At 46.9% G+C, this 20,290-nt stretch overlaps 1 protein-coding gene across 1 annotated transcript; it reads right to left on the bottom strand.

Annotated features, from left to right (window-relative positions):
- Nucleotides 1-186: 186 nt before the first annotated feature.
- On the bottom strand, nt 187-18,935 carry LOC119397122 (uncharacterized). The gene is made up of 5 exons (XM_049416457.1): nt 18,321-18,935; nt 9,690-9,767; nt 9,391-9,613; nt 998-1,132; nt 187-287 (listed from the first exon to the last, which is right to left on the bottom strand). The coding sequence occupies exons 1-5, from the start codon at nt 18,438-18,440 to the stop codon at nt 187-189; spliced, it is 657 nt and encodes a 218-aa protein (XP_049272414.1). The 5' UTR covers nt 18,441-18,935.
- Between the last annotated feature and the right edge of the window lie 1,355 nt (nt 18,936-20,290).

The raw sequence follows: 20,290 nt of genomic DNA, 5'->3' as shown, positions 1-20,290 counted from the left end.
TACAAATTTTGGACCTCGGGGTTGTTAATGGCCCTTTAAGACAAGCCTGTATGCCCCTCACCTTTATGGCTTCTTGTTTTCCATGATGATGGGCCATATGGTCTGTGAGGTCGTGTTTTGTGAAAAAGATGCATTGCAGTGAACGCAGGAAAATGGTTGCTATCCTGTAATGGACATGGATGTGTCTCATGAGGCTGTTTTCCAGCAGAAAGGTCCCATTGCAGTGGACACAGCAAAAGGGCTGCTCTCTTGTTGTGCACGCGGATGTGCCTCACAAGGCTGCTTTCCTGCACGAAGGATGCATTGCAGTGGACACAGTTGAAGGGGCGCTCTTTGTGTGGGTGCGCACGTGGTCAATGAGGTTGCCTTTTATCAAAAAAAAAATGCATTGCAGTGGACACAGGAAAAAGGGCCGCTCTCCTGTGTGGATACGGATGTGTCTCACGAGCTGGGTTTTCTGCCCAAAGGATGCATTGCAGTGGACACAGGAAAATGGACGCGGATGTGTCTCGTGAGGCCGTTTCTCAGCAGAAAGGATGCATTGCAGTGGACACAGGAAAAGGGCCGCTTTTCTGTGTGCACCCTGGGATATGCCTCACGAGGGCTGCTTTTCTGCAGGAAGAACGCATTGCAGTGGAGACAGGTGAAGGGGCGCTCTCCTGTGTGGATGCGCACGTGGACAATGAGGTTGTCTTTTATCGAAAAGGATGCTTGCAGTGGACACAGGAATAGGGCCCGCTCTTTTTTGTGGACACTACGGATGTGTCTCACGAGGTGGGTGTTTCTCCGCAAAGCATGCATTGCAGTGGGCACAGGAAAAGGGCCGCTCTCCTGTGTGTATGCGGATATGTCTCACGAGGCTGTTTTTCACCGCAAAGGACGCATTGCAGTGGACACAGCAGAAGACGCGCTCTCCGTGTGAGTGCGCACGTGATCACAAGCCTGTACTTGTGCGTGAATGTTGCTGGACACAAGTGGCACTGTAAGGGGGGCTCGCCCATGTGTTTCTGAAGGTGCCTGTCCATAGTCGATTTGTCCAGGGTCACATAGCTGCACTGCAGGCAGGACTGAAGTCGGCCTTGTACACATCCCAAGAAAGAAGACCGTTCCAAGGACACAAAAGAGAAGGAGCCTGCAAAGCCATCCAGAGCACACAAAGGCAAGGCAAGTTATGTGTCATACACTCAGAGTGTCAGAACGGAATGAAAACCAAAAAGGAAAAAAAAAATATATTTTTGACCAGAACGAAAACGTAACCGAAACTTTATCTATTATTTCGTTCCAGAAGTGAAACCGAAATTTTTTAAATTGTTTTTTCGGTTCTTGAAAAAACTTGGCAATCTGGAACAACTCAGGTCACGCAACGTGAGCAATTATGCATATCTCAGGGTACAGTATTAGCGCTTACCTTAGGCAGAAATTCCAAAGCAAAGATATGTTGAAATTGTGCAAAAAATCGAAACAGTGATAACCAGAGATATTTATATTAATGCAAGTGGACTTTTGTGCGCCTGTCACCCAGGCCAGCGTGGAGAGGGCATTGTCGGCGCTGAAGTTTATTACAGCGAAAGCTGTTATGAGATCAGAACAGCCGATTTTGGTGCCATAATTGTCCGCCGAAGCCGGTGTCCGTAACCGCCATCGCGAGAAATTAGAAAAAATGATTTGAGAAACAAATTTCTAGGGTTGGATGTGATTTTAACCCGTGCTCACTGCGTGGCAGTCGAGTATTCTCCAAAGTACCACGCTGGTGCTTGTAACTCCTTTGCGAAAATGCTCTATACAGGGGACATGTCGGGCAAGGAATTGTGCAACATATGTAATATAGTGTGGCAGAAGAGTAAAACAACAACCTGGCATCACACAATGCAAATTGCGCAATGCGCCGATTGTTGAATGCTTGCAACCCGTTACAAAAGGCTGAGCCATGACTCTTCATTGTCATCAGCCAACGCACAAAGTGCACATAATGCCTTACAGATGTGTAGCAGGTAACACGATTCTCCAAAGAATGACGAAAAATGGCATAGTGGGTGCTTCACTACTGCAGAAAAATTACGATGATTTATAGCGTAGTAGGTACCTTGCATGTGTGCCTGTATTAGTTGCCCCAAGAGGGTGTACAACGGGCTCTAGAAAGGCCGCTGTTCCAGCTTACGCTGTGACTGTGCTGCATGTTCCGCGCAGGCCTGGCGATTTTTTATCAGAACAGCGGCCTCGCACATAAAAGAGTACACTTAATGACGTGCTTCCTCTGAGGTCGTGCTCACCCCCTTGACACAAAGCACTGAGCCTGCTAAAAAAATCGTAATTGACTTTTGAGCAAATAAATGCTATGACTATGAAGGGTATACTGGTTTGTGCTATTTGGTAGGCATACGTGGTACAGTTACTTCCGCTCCTCTGAAGAACGTGGGAAGAACGTGTTTTACCCCTGTCCCACTTTCTTAAGAGGAGGGCAAGTAACTATAACAGGAGTCCAATGTTTTCTATGATTACCTTAACTTCTCATTTTTGTATAAAAAAACCGTTACAAACCGTTACGGACGACTTTTTTTTTTGTTCCGGAAGAGAAACGGAACGGAACTTCTTGCAGAGGAACAAAACTAAAACCAAAACATTTCGTTCCGACACCCTGCATACACTACATGGAACTAGACTACAGCAGAAGGCAATACACAAGGGTTTCCACATGTAAGTGAAGTGGATGATCACCGTATCTGATCCCCACAATCATTTGGCATAAATGATGCAAACGTGCAAAGAAACGCACCCAGTGACTTTTATTGAGATCTACTGTCCTCGAAAAGTCGTCACAGCTGGCCTCAAAGGGGCCCTGCAACACTTTTTCAGGATGGTCAGAAAACGCTGCCCATCGGTAGTCGAGACTCCTGTTAACACGCAAGCCAAATACAGCGCAGTACGCGGCCGGGAATGTACAATAAATTCTCGAAGTCTGCTAGAAATTGTTTCTTCTCTCGACAAACGATGCTATTGACTCAAGATCACAGCGTCATTGACTCAAGTTCCATGCCATTCGCTGATTTTAGCACGGTGGGCTCGGTAGTTAATGCGGCCGCCGAGGGAGGCCGCCATGTGCCCACGTGTGCACGATTGCATTGAAAGTAAACTGCGCGTTTGAAGAAAAAGAAGAGACAAAGTGCTCAACGTCACGAGGCGCGCGTGACATACCTTCTTTCCCCATGCCATCCCTCCCTGCTTAATTTCCAGTGCTTTCGTTGGTACAAGAGAAGAGAGAAACCAATAACAACGTACGAAAATCTTTGTACCTCTGATCATACTGAACAGATTTTGAAACTTTTTGTGGCGGTCGATTCATGAGGGAATAAGCCAAGGAGGTTTAAAAAAAAGCTTCTGGACTGGAGGCGGCATGTTGCCACTGATGCTGACGACTGTAATTGCTCCATGCAGGAAACGCATGGGTGGTCGCTTGGGCCCGCGCGAAAGTTCCACAGATGGCCTATTTCTCCACTGCTCTGGTGCCAAGCGAGTGCTGTGATGTTTCATTTGTTGGACTTCAATCCACTCGACAACCACATTTACAATTTGTCGAAGATGATTGCCAAGCTGTACATAAAAAACACCATGCCAGCGCGGAGCGTGCTGCACAGTCACAACGAAAGCTGAAAGAGCGGCCTTTCTAGTGCCCGTTCTGAACTCTTTTGGGGAAACCAATACAATTACACATGCAAGGTACCCACTACACCACAAATCACAATTTTTGTGAAGTAGGGAAGCATTCACTATACCATTATTCATCTTTCTGCGGATAAGCGAGATACCCGCTACACATCTGTAAGGCATTATGGGAACTTTGTTGATGCTGCCTGTGGGTGATGACGATGAAGAATTATGGTTGAGCAATTTGCAGTGGGTGGGAAGCTTTAAACCACACACTCGTTGCGCAATTAGCATTCTGTGATGCTTGGTTGTTATTTTAGTCTTCTGACACACTATATTACACATGTTAATGCAATTTCTTCCCCGACATGACACCTGTATAGGATGTTTTTGCAAAGGAGTTCCACTCACCAGCGTGGCTCTGTGGTAGAATACTTGACTCCCACGCAGAGGACACGGGTCTAAATTCCATCTAATCGCGGATATTTTTATTTATTTCATTTTTCTTATTTCGCGCGATAGTGGTTATGGACACCAGTGGGAGCGGACACCTACCCCACTGCCATTGTGATAACAGCTCTCGCTGTGAAATCAGGTATCACCACATTTCAAAAGAATTCAACCGGAAAAACTCCCAGAGCGGAGTAAGAACACGGCTGACAAGGACTGTTATTTTTAAAAATTTGTAAACGAGCGTAAACAAGAGCTGGAGCAAGCTCGTCAATTAGTCTGCTTTCGTGTCTTTTCTTTTGCTGTGTTTAGTTTTTAACGGCGCGTGTTTCATACGGTTAGTCTCGTGAATGTCTGCATTATGATGCATTTTGAAGATGTTGTGGGATCTGTTGCTTAATCGATTCACACACAGACCACATTGTATTTGCCTTTTTTTCATTTGAAATTGCATAAAAGCCGGGGCTGAATAAACTTTTATGTAACACTTATTGGCTCCACCATGTGCTTCATTTCAGGAATGCTGCAAGCAAATTCTATGTGTTATCAGGCACGCTTCAGCCCATGTATTATGGCATAAGAAACTGCCTTCTTCAATCTCGCAGGGCAAAAAAAAATTGGGCGAAATAAGTGACACGAACTGTCCCGTTGTAATGCTGCAACGCCCCCGCGAAAGCTCTCAATTACGCTGCCCGCACTCAAGCTGCGCTCCCTCTTGCCTGGAGCAAGATGGCTGCCAACCGATTTCCCAGGCTTCACCCGCTTGCACGGACACGTATAGGAGACCTCCACTCAAGAAGTTTTTTTTAAACTCCTTAGAATCAGCTGCTTTAGTGGAGCCATTCGATGACTACTTAAAGAAGTGTTGCAGGGCCCCTTTAAAGGGGTACTGACACCTTTTTTAGAAGCCGAGTGTACTCCGCCATACAAATATCCTGTATGCAGAGACGGCTCTGAGCAAGTGTGAAGCTCGGCAAATGCTGATAAGATATTTAATTTTTATATTAAAGTCAATTTTTCCATGGTGCACCTACCGACATCGACACTAGCTTGACGTCAGGCTACAGTACCAATTCTGGTGACTTCACGCAGCAGTCTGGCTAGTTGTGATGACGTCTGGTACCAAAACTTCCAAGATGGCCGCTTGTGCGTCACCAAAACATTCAAAATGGCTGCTTCTACGTCACCAATGGAGCCACGTTGCAGAGCGGCCGTGGAAACGTCACTGTATATTGCGCGAGCACGTGACGAGAAGCTCATACCATGTTGTGACGTCAGGGTACAGTAGGAACCGAAACTTGCTTTTAAAAACACACTGTAATTACTACTTCAGGGTGCACTCGCGCTTAGCACTACCTTTTCTAGGGTCTTGAGGGCTTGGCCTTTCATTTGCCGCAAACTAACGACAAGCGAAAATTTTCGTGTCAGTACCCCTTTAAACAGCTTCGGTGTAAAAACTCCTAGGTACTGCTGGGCGGCTTGCAGCGAATCCCACAGGCATTCATAATCTGTGGAGTGCACCGCAACGTCAATGCAGGGGTCTATATGAACCCGGCACAAAGAGAAGCCTTCTGGCCAGGTACGGTGACAACCTCCCAAACAATCTGGTAGAGTTCAGTCACTCTGATGGATCACTGTGATGACATGGGAGCACCTGGTGCGACACCATACACGTTTCAGCCAGTAGGCTAACAACCACCTATGCCAAGCAGGAGCACGGCGGTGACACGCGCCGCAGCTGGAATGGAGCCCGGAGGATCCGAGGACCTAATTGCAAGATCCACCCGCATTGGGACCATCACCTGATAAGGATTCCCAGGTTCTTCACAGCAAAGCTGTTTAAGTTATCCATAAAACCATGCTCGTCAATAGAAAACCTCGCATAGCTATGATGTCACCTAGCATTGCCATGGCAACCAGGCCAACTGCGCGTTGCATGTGACCTTCGGTAAGCTCCACCAACCTCCTTGACACTGTGCAACCACCGTTCCCGCACGGCGAATCATCGTCGCTGCACTCTACGGGCAGTTGTCATCTCAGGAGCACGTGCTACGCCTTTTCTCCGCTATGGATAGACCAGAATGAACTCTGGAAGAAGAAGCCACGTATAAAGAAAGACAACGTGCAGCCAAGCTAGAATACGCTCAGAGATGTCGAGACAAAGGGGCTGCTGCAAAGCGTCGCTGGAAAGTGGAAAAGCCAGGATATGCCACTTGGCGGAGATAATACATGCAAAATTGCTGCGAATCCCTGCGCGGTCTGCGTGTGGTCAAGAACTCTTATGTTTTAACAAGACTGTTTTGTTGGCCTAGTTGGTATTTACTTAAGGACATAATTTGGCCACAAATTAGAACACACACACAAAGAGAGGAACACGATGACAGGACGAGCGGCGCTTATAGCTTCAGCTCCCTTCAGATTAAACATTCCTCTGGGTAGTACTAGAAAACCGCTCTCTTTGTCAGCTTCCAAAATGACATCCTTTTCTCTGCACACCACTACTGAGGAAAATGTGTGTGAGGGACTAGGCTAAGCCTAGTCCCTCACACACATTTATCCAGGCTGTCTACACCTACTAGGCAAACAAACAGTCTTGTTATAATGTATTTCTAGTAAAATTGGCCTGTCTTCTTGTGTTTCTTTTCCGAGCCTGCTACCCAGTGTCGACAAGATCACCAGTTATATCATTGCAACCACTTGCAGTGCAAGATACGTCGGTTGCTGCGTGAGGAAAGGACTTAAGCAACCTGAAGTGAGTTCCCCTTTTGGTTACGCTGTCCCATCCAGGAGACATAGTGCTCGCCTGAGCAAAATACTGCGTTCGGAATAGTGGAGACAAGTTCGCTTACTTAAGGGGGGAAGAGGGTTTTTAAAAATCATCAAGATTCCCTTTACCAAATTTAATGAAACTGCACAGTCTTGTATAGTTTTCTTTGCTGATTCCAAATATGCAATTATTCTTCAAATATGTCTATTAGTTCCAAAGTTAATTAAAATTAATTAGCATTGTTTCCGGGAACACTGGAGCAAGAACTACTCATCTAAATCTTGCTTTAGGCACATAGCCGGATACTAGGAAACATAAGCTTCACAGGGATAGGAGTACTTTTTTGATGTGCAAACTATTAAGAATTAAGGGCGCTACCTCTTTCTCAAGTACGATGAACCAACAAGCCCGCATCACCACCCTAGTTGAACAGAAAGCTTTGATATGTTGTATAATTCTTAATAGTTTGAACATCAAAAAAGTATTCCTACCCCTGTGAAGCTTATGTTTCCTAGTATCTGGCTATGTGCCTAAAGCAAGATTTAGATGAGTAGTCCTTGCTCCATTGTTCCCGGAAACAATGCTAATTAATTTTAATTAACTTTGGAACTAATGGACATATTTGAAGAATAATTGCATATTTGGAATCAGCAAAGAAAACTAAAGACTGTGCAGTTTCATTAAATTTGGTAAAGGGAATCTTGATGATTTTTAAAAACCCTCTTCCCCCCTTAATGACTGGCTCCCAATTGTTCACCTGAAGAATGATGCTGCATGCGTAGCCGAAAAGAAGCTAAAAACCTGGAGACACACCATCCATCATATGACAGAGTACTGGTGGAAGCAAATCCTAGGACAATGCTGTGAACTTCGCAGCGACAGGAAATCAACGGAACAGCCAACGAATGTGGTGGTACATATGAAGAAATGTGAGCCTACCGGAGGACATTGCATTGATGTCAATGCTCCTGTGCATGAATTAGCAGCGCTTTACAAATATGTGGTCGGGAAAGCTTCACCGGAGGACAAAGAAAGGTGTTTGTTAGATGGTGTAGACAGCCTGTAAAATTATTTATCAGGGACTAGGCTTAGCCATAAAGCTGAGGTGATGCGGAAGACAGTAGCGGTGTGCAGAGAAAAGAACGTAGTCATTTTGGAAGCTGACAAAGAGAGGTGTTTTGTAGTACTACCCAGAGGAATGTTTAATATGAAGGCAGCTAAGGCTATAAGTGCCACTTGTCCCGTCGTGTTCCTCCCTTCGTGTGTGTGTTCTAATTTGCAGCCAAATTATGTCCTTAGGTCAAGAACTCGCTGCGCAGAGACTGGCAGAGTACCGCTTCAGAGGATAACTGGTTTTTTCGAGGGTTTCTGAGCACAGAACTAGGGCACAGCTGTCGCGTCTATGCAAAACCTAGTGATGCCTATTCAACCCTATCCAAACCTTGTGATGCCCAGCCAAACCAAGTTATGCCTAGCAAAACCTAGCAAAAACATTCTGAAAACATGAGAATCAACCAGCATCGCTGTCTTTAAGGTTTGCTCGACTCAGCGCAAGGTTTGTCGTTTTTTTCGGACGCTGAACCCTGCTATATAGCGATTATATAGTATTCTGGTCTAAATGCAATTACCAAAGGGCCCTAAAAGCACATCTCCCATGGAAATGATTGTCATTGCAATATAATTTAATTAAGGTTACATATTAGGTCCAAAGTTACGTTGCAATATCAACGCAACGAACACTGTCCTTCTGTCAATATTGTGACAGCAATTGTGTGGACACTTGAAGTGAAGTTTAACCACGATATGATTATGAGAGACGCCGTAGTGGAGGGCTCCAGAAATTTTTACTACCTGGGGTTCTTTAACGTGCACCTAAATCTAAGTACACGGGCCTCAAATATTTTTGCCTCCATCGAAAATGCAGCCGCCGCAGCCGCGATTCGATCCCGTGACCTTCGGGTCAGCACTTGAGCGCCATGACCACTAGGCTACCGTGGCGGGGCCACGGTGGCCTAGTTTCGCCGTCGCTGTCAGGTTCCCTGAAAAGTCTGAATCAATAACATCGTCCCGTGCATTGCATCTTCTATGTCCAAGTGAAAGCATGCAAGGGTTGTCGACGATCACCGCTGAAGCAGAGATTAAGTGCACCAGCCATATCCATCACGCAAAAGCACATGGGGTGGGGGGGGGGGGGGTCACGGGAAGGAGTTGCTCGGAAGGCAACCGGAAACTTTGGTCAAATGGGCACGGTTGCTTGCTATCTCGAAAGAGACCAGCAGATGGCTCGTACCTTTGTACTTGCTGCGCTCTCACTACTTACTTTGCATTGAAGCAAAAGACAGCACGAAAGTTGGTTCGCTCGCTGGAGCTGTGGTACTCTTCACGTCAGCTTTCACTAGAGGGACGCCAGATCGGATCCCAAACAAATGAGCTGCTAGCCTTACTTCGGGGAATATTCTGATTTGTTGCTACGGTGCCTTTGCAGCGAACCTGACTTTTTTTTTATCTTACAGCAAATGCTGGAAACATACCTGAAGAAACAATATTTGGTTCTGTTTGTGTAGCAGTTGATGACAGAATTTTCATTCCATTTGCTTGTGATGCTTTCTGGCTGGTTGGTATTCGCACTTGAAAAGATTTATCTGAAACATGGTTCAATTCACATGCTGCCTCTGGTGATGTTTCTACAGCCTGTCCCAACTCACAAGCCAGACCCACTGCTGCCTGATGTACTGGCTCTACTGCAATGTCATCCTGAAATAAAACGGTTTGAGTCGTGAGTGATGACGCTAACAATTATTGCCGAGCAAAGAAATGAAAGCCCTCTTACTTGATCTCTTTCGCTACACTGACTTGGTCCTGGCGTGCGGCCGGTGGTAATGTCTCCGGAGAGCAACTGTCTAACAATCTGAAATAGTGTATGAATAGGTGAGTCACTGATGTATACACAACAAAACAGGAACTTATGGCAATTATTAAAACAAATACTTTACATACATCTTTCAAAAATTCTAGTGAAACCACTTATACTTTTGTACATTCGCCTCATCTTGTGTTTTTTCGGATGCTCTACCAAGCTTTGTCTTTAGCAATTGCCAAACGTTGCTGAAAAACTTAAACCTATTATATACTTATTCATGCAGTTTTGTTTAGCACGCCTATTAGAATAATATCGGATACTGGAAGTTGCTTATCTGAATGTACTTGATTGAAGATGAAAATAAACTTGAATACTGCTAATCAACCTCTGCAGTTCTGAAAATAATTGTTCTGGAATAAGCACTTCTACGCCGACTCAACCAGAACACTGCCTGTCTCTTGTCACGTAAGATGATCACCACAATAACGAAATATGAATGAAAGGAAATAATTTTTCTCTGTGATAGCACAGCTTGTCGTGCCACCTGTATATATGGATGACGATCTGCGTGGGAGTCGTGACGTCACATATCGGTATTCTGATGAATGAGATACAAACAGCACCCATTTCTGGGCCAGCTTTTCTATTATCTGCTTCTTCTTTTTCCTCTACTTCCCACTAGCTGCCCGTGTGCCTGAACCCCTGTGTTGCTCTTTGTCATCACACTCAATTCTCGTTATGTGGACGATGACTTGATTTTTGGTATTGGTGAGCACTTTGAATCTTTCGTTACTTCAGTGAGCGAAAAATCTGAATTAAATGGAGGAGAGCTGAACTTTACAAATGAATTGCCTCAGAATAATGGAATACAATTTCTAGACATTTCCTAAACGTTTCAGAAGAACCATGTATGCTAGCAGTATTCTCCTAGATTTTCAAAACTGCTGTTAAACTTCCCGTCGAAGCATTCTAAGGTTGTAAAAACTGATATAGCCATGTCATGCCTTAAAGGGACCGACAACCAACTTTTGTGGTACCCGTTTTCTTGAGTGCATTGGGAAGCTTACCGGTCAGAGCTTCTAATCACGGAGTGGTAACGCGGAGAACGCCGTAAAACATTTGTAATCAGAGTTTTTCGATCTGCAGCGATTATGCAGTCTTAATATCACATGCTGCAAACAGTGAGAGGTGAGCGCGATAGCGATTATACGCCAGCAGTGGTGACAAGTTATGCCCTAAGTATGAAAAGGCAATGTTACGTTTGCAAAGCCTGCGGTGCCGCGACTACTGCTTTCTAGCCTATTAAATTATTTTACAATAGTTATAGCGTTTTTCTTGGGCTTCTTATAGAAGTACTTTGGCCGTACACAGGTCGCTTTATCACATTTTAGTCAAGCCAAGCCAAGCTAAGCCTTCGAAAACGAAACAAGTGGTAGGATACACCAGCAGTGCTGTTCATGAAGTGGTAGCAATCCTCCACAGAACAGTAAGTCGATGGCATTTTGCGAGCAGCAGCGCAAACTCGCGTGCTACTCTTCAAAAGTCCGATACGACGAGAGCAGACGAGAGTCGAGCTACGCGGGAAACGCCGCCGGACGTCGCCCGCATGCGCCGCAGCCTCCGTTTCACTGGAAGCCACGAAAGCAGCGCCACATCTCTTGCTTTACTTCTTTTACCTTAAAAACAAAGGGGAATTGACAATAACATACATATTCAAATTTTCAGCCCTCGTTCTGGTGCGTGTAAAAGCATTAGACTAGGTACAACAAAGTGCTTAAGACTGCATACGTCTGGTGCATGGCGCTCGCGCTAGGCTGCGCGACATGCCGGTTTTTGTTGCTTTTAAACGCGATTTAAAAATATAAATCCTACTCAGATCGCGAAAAGTATTCTGGAATCTGTCACTATAATTGACGGCCTTTTCATTTCCACCAGGATCTAATCACCCGTTCTGGCCAGTTGTCGGTCCCTTTAAGTGTTCCCGACGGAGTAAGATAAGAGAGGAGCGCCGACTCTGCCGCCGCTCCACGCATTCACTCCGAGACTCCGGGACAAACCGTGCAACGCGGTCGCGGCGGTCTAACTCATTCCTTTGCCCTCCCCCTGCGCTCCTCTTCACGCTTTCGCACATGCTTTCTCCTCTCCCGGCGCTGTTCGCAATGCGTAGCGCCCTCTGTCGAGGCGCATAGAAATCATTCAACACCTGCGCTCATGAGCGCATGCGCCAGTTGGAGGAGGACGGCGGCGGCGGTGGCAGGGAACGGCGTGCGCGGAGCATGTCGTCTGCTAGAAAGCCGTTCGCTCGGCATTCTCAATATGACAAAAAAAAAAAGAACGTGTATATATGCGTACTGATACTAAAATATGAAATAAAAACATTCTACCGCTTTTTATACACACATGCGAAACATTGTAACATATCTTCAGTGAAAGCAGACGAAAAATTATGCTGAACAAAGACGGCAGAGAAGAAGTACACTTGTTTTCCACGTCTGGAAGTCTGCGCGGTAGTGTCGGTTGGACATTTTCGTGTTACACCCTTTGTTTAGCATGTTTGCAGTGTGCTTCTTCATATTCGAAGGGACAAGGTGTCTTGGTACTTGTGTGTGAAGACATGGAGCAACTGTACAGCAGGCCATGAAGTGTTTTGTTCCTGGCTGTAAATCTGGTTACGGCAAAGGGCGAGAGAAGATTCCGCTCTTTGCGGCCCCATCTGACCCGCAGCTACTGGATCAGTGGCGTCAAAAAGTTCCTGTAAGTAAGCGACCCCTTAAATCCAAGCACAAAATATGTGCTCGACACTTCGAGAAGCACCTCATTTACGACAGGTACTTGAGCGAACACAAAGGAAATGTCCTACTAGACGTAAAGAAAGTGCCTCGACTTCGAAAGGGAGCTATTCCTTCAATTTTTGAGGGAAGCATGGCTAACTCAATGATGCTGACTATCAAGAGGAACCAACCGACACCGGTGCCGAAGGGCAACACTTTGCCTACAACCGCATACAGTGCGGGCGCCTTTCTTTGTCCAGATAATGAAAATTCTCGGCGTTACCTTCGAGATGACTCCAGCAGTTGGTCGCCTGGCAGGGATCTCCTCAGCAAAGGGAACAGTTTGAGTGCGCCTTCCAAGGAAGAATGTGCCGCAGAAAGCGGCGCTAGCAGCTCCACTGCTATAAGCGACAACAGGGACTCTCTGTGCCCAGATCGACGCTCACTTCTCATAATGTCAATCCGCAAACTGCAAAAGCTATGTGTTCTACAGAAAAGAATTGGTAGCAGGCGTGCAGCTTGCGCGGAGCCGAAGACAACACGGATAGGCATGCAGACCCGCGAACGCGGTCAAGCACGAGTCCCCGCCCGTGGCTCTGCTCGACGACGGCGTCTCTCCTACGCCGCTTTTCTTAGCTTTTCTCCATTCGTAGCTCCATCTTGCAAACACGCCGCGAAGCATGAAGAGGCGTTGCAAAATGTGTCCCTTCCAGATGAGCGGAGTCGACGCTCCTGTCTATCTTACTCCGTGGTCTTCCCTCACCAAGTCGTTTGAGCACTAATTAAGGCATGAGATTAAAAAGCCACCTAAACATCACCCAATGTTAGCGGTGTAAGCATATTTTACGTTGGCTACCTTGTGCTGCCAGGCAATACTAGCGCCGTGGTGTACCCAAAAATTCCCTAGTCAAGATTACGAGAGCAACGAGAAGCCGAGTTGAAACAGTTGAAACTTGAAGTTGGAGGCACTTGACAGCGTGTCTTTTTTAAAGATCTTGTGTGCCTGAGTCACGCAAAATGAGGGATTTGCTTTGTTAAGCTTCAACGCTACACAGTGGCATTATGCGAAGGAAACTAAACGTCATGCTGTGAAGCTGTAGAATTTCATTGCCGGGAAGGGTCCGCTGCCACAAAGGGGTTAATAAAACTTACAGCTTCGATGGGACAGAAGGAATCAGCCATCTCATGGGACTGTCCAAGACGTGTGATTATTAAAGCTTACAGGCGTATTTTTCATTTGTAATAATGGATATATTGAAATATTTCGCGATCTCTTTCGAATCCAATGTACCCAACGGTGTGCGAAACTTCACCTGGTGAAGTGCATAGATTTTCTTGGTGTAAGCAAGCACTTGTCTTCGTATACCACCGAAAAAGCTGTTCGTAATAGTGTTCGATATCTCCTTGATACTGTACGCATGTGTTATGAGAGCCACGCATGCATACGTGACACCGGTTGAGGGCGCACTAGATCTCTTATGGTACGCACGGTCACCGCAGAAGAAGGCCGTTGGCCGAAACGATTGCTTGTACTAATCTTTCTCTGTGCTGACTATACATCACCCAGAAGTGCTTTGCAGCGACCATGTGCTCCACTTAGACTGCTCTGATGAGGAAATGAGGAATCTGCTTTGCATCGCCGTGACTTTTAGTACACGTTTACTGTGTTCCACTCAGGTCATCAGAGGCCGACTTGGTCGCGATGCTCAACCACAATTTGGCAAATTCGCTCCTCTCTTACCAAACTGCATGTACACTGCACAAAAGGAAGTGGCCCCCCTTTCTTCTCAAAGACAGCGGCAAATGTGCACCTTTGATATGTGCGCCTATGAACTCAAGCCGCCAACATTTTCGTGAGTCTCGCACACGCGTAGAGCCAGAGAGCCACGTGACTCAGCTAGATACATATCGTTCGGAACTTTCTCGGGAGAGCACCAAAAAGTGGTCGGGCAACATCGGCATGTTTTAGTCGCTTCGCAAACCGAGTGCCAGTTTAAGCGCACAGGTTACGCGTCCTTAAGAAGTAGGTTATCCTCGCGCTGCAGTGGCCACTGTCAATGGACCGTTTAAAGAAGTCCTTTTTTTAACATGGATGCGAAAAGCAGTAAGAAATACATGCCGTAGGTATTCATTAATTCATTGCATATCTCACAGGCTAAAGAAAGCGGGAAATAGATATGGCATTTAGGGCACTCTAAAGGCAAATACTAAATCAACGTTGACTGTTGAAACAGCATTCCAGAAATCTAGTAGTGCTTTTTTGGGCCAGGGAAATAATTATTTTGAAAGAAAATCGCATTTTAGCGGTGTGCACAGCATCAGCACACTTCAACTCGCCCGCCCAAGAGTCCTTCTGATGTAACAGATACCTTGGCCAGCAGCAGCAGAGCAGCAGCTGTGTGAAAGTAGCCAGAGTCACAGCAGCAACAGCGACCATCGAAGCTTGTCACAATGGACCTCAAGGCACGGCAGTCAGCCACTTTAAGTACAGGAATTCATTCTGTGGCACCCAGTGGAAAGTCAAGTCGGTTCCTTTGTTCTAGCTCCAGTGTCAGACACCATTCGGGCATCCACAACGACACACGGACGCAGAATTTTGTCGAAATTTCTGTTCAAGCGACTTTCATGAGCGCGCAAAGCACATGCAGCACTATACGATTATGAAACTACCACTGAGACACGACCGCGTCAGCGGAGCGAAAACCAGCGAAAACGGAAATTTCGGACCACCCGAGCCGTTCTCCATGGTAACACCAATAACTTCCTTTAACCGTGAATCAAACAGAAACGCACAAGCGGCATTTTATTCCATCTTGTAATGAATGGAATGTTCTTTTTGTGTCATAAGTAGCTTGAATACTAGTGATTAGTTCTGCTCGGGACTCCTGATGACATCAGGCTCATTCCAAAATGTCCCAGTTGTGGCACATACTGTGTCCTACATGTACCTTAATTTCTCGATTAGTAGAGCACTGCTGTTGATTATATTGATGGCTTAGACATTCTCAGACACTGACTTTTCACTCTGACATAAATTGTCAGTGTTCAGTGTCCCTTTACTGTAGTCTTTATGGCTGCCAACAAGCTAGGCAAGATTTCTGCTGCTGTGCAGAGAAAGAATGAGCGAGTTATAGACAGGAAGAGGACTGACATGTGTTTCGTAAACCACACCAACAAATTCAATGATTGCTGTACAGGTGTGGTGTATAAGGTTCCCTTTAGCTGCAGCCGCTTCTACGTACGAGACTTGGGTCGCTGTGTTTGAACCAGAGATTGTTAGAACATAAGAGACAGCTAACCGGGAGCTCACCTTCTAATCTATCTTTACATTATCGAGAGTGCCTGTGCATGCCAAAATTCGATGAATGCACAGTTTTATACAGGCACAGGAATGAAGAAACACGTCTGATGATTGAGGAATGACCTATCAATAATAGTGGTGGCGCATGCATGAGCCACCTGTTAAGGTGTTTATTGGACAGCACTTAGCGACAATGCGCAATGGCGACAGTGAAGGCAAAAGCACGGGCACTTAGCGCGAGTGGCGTCCTTTCAGGAGAAGCCAAAGAGGACGACCCGCTAGAAGGCATTGAGAGCACAACCCATTAATCAGTTCCAAGGCTTCACTACAATTACCCCGAGTAGGAAAAGGGAGCCGCCCGGCGACCTAGCAGCTTGTCACTATGAGCGGGTCATAGTAGGCCTTGAGGCACTCCACGCTGGCAATGTCGCGAATTCGACGGCGCATGTCCGAAGATAGTTCAATGGGTTCAATCGGGTAGTTGACCGGGGATGTGCGCTCGACGACGCGGTAGGGGCCTTCGTATTTCAGCAGCAGTTTTGAAGAGAAGCCAGTTGCAGTGGTAGGGACCGAGAGCCATACGAGTGCTCCAGGGAGGAAGGTGGACTCAGAAGTGGTGGTGCCACCACGAATGCTCTTCTGCCACTATTGTTCGTGCACTGTAAACGTCTTGACAAGCTCGCGACACTCTTCAGCAAGCCTGGTTGTGTCAAAAATAGGAGCACACTCAGATGGATCCGGCTTGTATGGAAGTATCGTGTCAATGGTGTGCGACGGGTGCCTTCCATACAATAGAAAGAAGGGTGAAAAACCAGTAGTGCTCTGAGGGGCGGTATTATAGGCGTAGGTGAGGAAGGGCAGTATGGCATCCCAATTTGTGTGATCGGTGGCGACGTACATTGAGAGCATGTCACCGAGCGTGTCATTCGGCCATTCGTCTGCGGATGGTAAGCAGCAGTTTTGCGGTAAACAGCATGGCATTCTTTGAGAATGGCTTCGACGACTTCTGAGACGAAGACACGGCCTCGATCGCTGAGGAGCTCATGGGGTGGACCGTGATGCAGCATGAATAGGTGTAGCAGGAAAGAGGCAACATCGCTCACTCTAGCCGCCGGGAGGGCGGCACTTTCGGTGTATCGCGTTACATGGTCAACAGCTACGATGACCCAGCAGTTACCAGCCGACGTCAGAGGAAGAGGTCCATACAAATCGATGCCCACGCGCCCAAACGGACGGTTAGGGCAAGGTAATGGTTGTAGACCGGCTGGTGACGGGCGACGCAACTTGAGGCAGCTGCAAGTGATGGCAGTAACATGCCACATGACCGGCATAACCGTATGCAAAGCAGATGGGCTGGTTGTTGGGTGTGCGCTATCGGTTCGCCGGGCTAGGTGCTCAACTTGCCTGCTTCGTCTCATTTGTTGGGTATGCTCATGCGCTCGTAAATTGCGAGCCAGTCCTCCATGTCGGTGCCATCGGCGCCAGTGAAGATAGGTTGATCGCGGATGCGTGGGGCACCGGGATACGTCGGTGTGGGAGGAGGCGTATGCTGAGCGGAGTCTTGAGGCATGGTAGACAGCAGGGTACGGGAACGAAGCTCCAGGGGCATCGAATGAGAGCACAGCACTCTCCACCAATTTGTTAAGGTGTTTATTGTACGGCACTTAGCGACAATGCACAATGGCGAGAGTGAAGGCAAAAGCACTGGCTCTTAGCAAGAGCGGTGTCCCCTCAGCAGAAGCCAAAGACGACGAACCACTAGAAGGCATTGAGAGCGCAACCCATTAATCAGTTCCAAGGCTTCGCTGTACACCCATCGATTAACTTGCATAAAGGGCAAATCAAACGCCTTAACAGTTATGCTTCATGTAGACTCCCAAGTGTGCCGGATTGATAGGTTCGCCTATTGCCTGGACATGCGCAGGTAATTTTCCTTCCTTCTCTCTTTTCCTGACATTGTGTACCTTTGCACTTGTTAGTGGGTGTTTGTGGTGTCTTTGACTACATTCTTATGTCCACGCTTGCACGCCCTGTCTTTCAGGCGACGATGGATGAGGTGCTTCACTGCATTCGAAACGTAGGATGTTACATAGACAATGTGATCATGACATGGTCCGACATCGGTGATGCCAGCAAACACATGAACGGGAATCTTTATTTAGAGTTTCTGAAGAAAGCCTCAACAGTAGCAGAGCCGCTCAATCGACTGCCGAGAGGAGATAAAAAATGGCCATGGGGAAAGAGAATGCAGCGACACGTTTAAAGCAAAGAAACACTTGCCGATAATCAGCAAGGTGCTGACATCCTATGACGTCAAGAAACCGCGCACAATACTTTCTGATGCGTCGTCCTATGGCGTAAGTGCCGGGATTTTTCACGCTAATCATGTCATGGCCTGTGAACCGTGTTCGTTATACACTCATGCCCTCCAATGCCAATTTTGGTACTACCACTTTTAAGAGTCGATCACGAAAGCGCCCAGACGTATAACACATGCGGTGTAATAAGCTCCAACACTCGACATCTTACCTCATGTTCTGGCCTCTTCGAGAATGCTGCTTTCGGTTCCTGCGATTCGTTCCGTTCATAAACGAAGATCGACGGCACCACGCCAGGCCTTGCTCGAGCAGGTTTCGCCGGTGTTCCCATTACGCTTCAGCGATAAAATCTGATGGTAGTCACTGTCACGAAAATGTTTTGAGTAGAGAGCAGTGGTAATCGAAGGCTTGAAGTTACTTCATTTCACAGCAGCTGTCCACTGTGGAGATTGTTTTTTTCTCATATGGGAAGTCGTGAAAGAGCACATCGTGAAAGAGTACGTCGTGAAAGAGTACATCACCGGCGATGCTCGTTTAGCCGTGAGCAGCGCAAACAGCTAGCATGGTGATGGACGAGGTTCTCCGTCCAGTAGTATTCTTGGAAACGTAAGCCACACACGCAGGGTTAGTACGTTGATAATTCAGGATAATAAGGACGACTGACGCGGAAAACCTGCACACGGTGACAGTGCGAGCGTCCGGGATGCGTCTCCTCTACTATGGCCATGGAGACTATGGCTCAACCATAGGCTATGGCGGCTATGGCTCAACTACGTAAACTACTGCAACCGCCATTCGCGTTTCTTGGGCGCTGCCATCTTTACTTCAAAAAACAGATTACCAAAACTGCATAGTAGTGACGCGTCCGGCAAGAAACGCGCGTGCCGGTTTTTGTTGACGCCACCAGGTGCCGCAACTGCACCTTCTTCTAACAGACTGGTTGCTGTCTCCACCGCTGCGTTCGAGATTTCCCGTGTTTCTAGGCGCTCAGGCACAAAATAGTTAGATTACAGGAGATAAAGATATTGCATTTAGTATAGTATAGTGTAAAGGAAGTTAGTGAAAACCATATCAACACACTGTTATCGGGAACGTCGTCTGCTACCGCAAAGGGGCGGATTCACTGAGCTTGCAGTTCGTGACATCGCCTGCAGCAGTATCTATTCGCAGATTTTTTTTTCGTCCATTACCTAGCATATCTGTACCTTTTTTGCCTCTATGGCGCAATATCTAGCAAAGCATTTCGCTTGTCACAAACGACACAAAAGTGCGCACGCACAAAAGTGTGCAACGTCTGCGCTGCATTGTAAGGCGTAATATTAACGGCCTTGGCAGACGCATATTGATGGGGCTAAGATTTCCGTGCATTATTGTTGTTTACAGAACCGCAGCTATCCAAATTATTCTGGCGCTCCCTTACCCCATTTCACGGCGTGCAACGAAACTGTTTTTCGTTTTGGCATACTACACGGAAATGTCCGAGAAAAAAAAAATGTCCTCCATGATTTTTCACAATAACGACCACGTTGAAATTTAAGTAGCGTCACACGGGAGACGCAAGAGGGAAGCAGCCGCAAAGCGCGCTTCAACGGAGACTATTCGCCCAGAGATCGAGCGGAGTCGCCACCTGGCGGCTACTGGCTGAAGCGCGCCTAGTGTGGATAGCTCCCTGCGTCGTCTGCTAGCCGCGGCGTCTTTTCATATGCACGTACGTCATGCATCTCTTCAAAGGGCAGCTTGTCTGTTGTGTTAGCGCACTCTTAAATGCTTGTACGTGTACCTACCACGATGTACAAAAGCATTTGGCCTTTCTAGGCTGTATATGCATTGTAAAAAGATTAGTGAGTGCAGTTGTCGAGAGTGCTCTGCGTGGTCGTCGTACCCTGCCTTCGCCAGGATCATTTCAGCGTGGGTGCTGCCTTGTGGGTCAAGCACATCGTAAAGTGCAGTTGGCGTCGTCCTATACTTGAGGAGCATTGGCTATCGTGTGAATGCAGCGCTTTAGCGACTCAGTGGTAAATAAAAACAAGGCTCGAAGCCATGCACTTGCGTGTCACACTTGTTGCCGGGCGTATAATTGTGGGACTGTCTTTTATCAGTTACGTGACGTGCTTTAGTTGTGCTTAAGATGCATTTTTATTGTACGGTCCCGGTCTCACTACAGAGTGATATTTTTCACAA

Source organism: Rhipicephalus sanguineus, chromosome 6 (assembly GCF_013339695.2).
Source record: "Rhipicephalus sanguineus isolate Rsan-2018 chromosome 6, BIME_Rsan_1.4, whole genome shotgun sequence".
In the NCBI taxonomy this organism is placed as follows: domain Eukaryota; kingdom Metazoa; phylum Arthropoda; class Arachnida; order Ixodida; family Ixodidae; genus Rhipicephalus; species Rhipicephalus sanguineus.
This window is presented reverse-complemented; position numbering and strand designations above follow the sequence as displayed.

Coding starts and splice junctions, on each gene's coding strand:
- LOC119397122 (XM_049416457.1), bottom strand. CDS start 18,440: ATGGGAACACCGGCGAAACCTGCTCGAGCAAGGCCTGGCGTGGTGCCG. Junction 1,133..9,390: donor ACCAAATATTGTTTCTTCAG/GTATGTTTCCAG, acceptor ATGGCTTTGCAG/GCTCCTTCTCTTTTGTGTCC. Junction 288..997: donor GCACCTTCAGAAACACATGG/GCGAGCCCCCCT, acceptor TCCTTCGTGCAG/GAAAGCAGCCTTGTGAGGCA.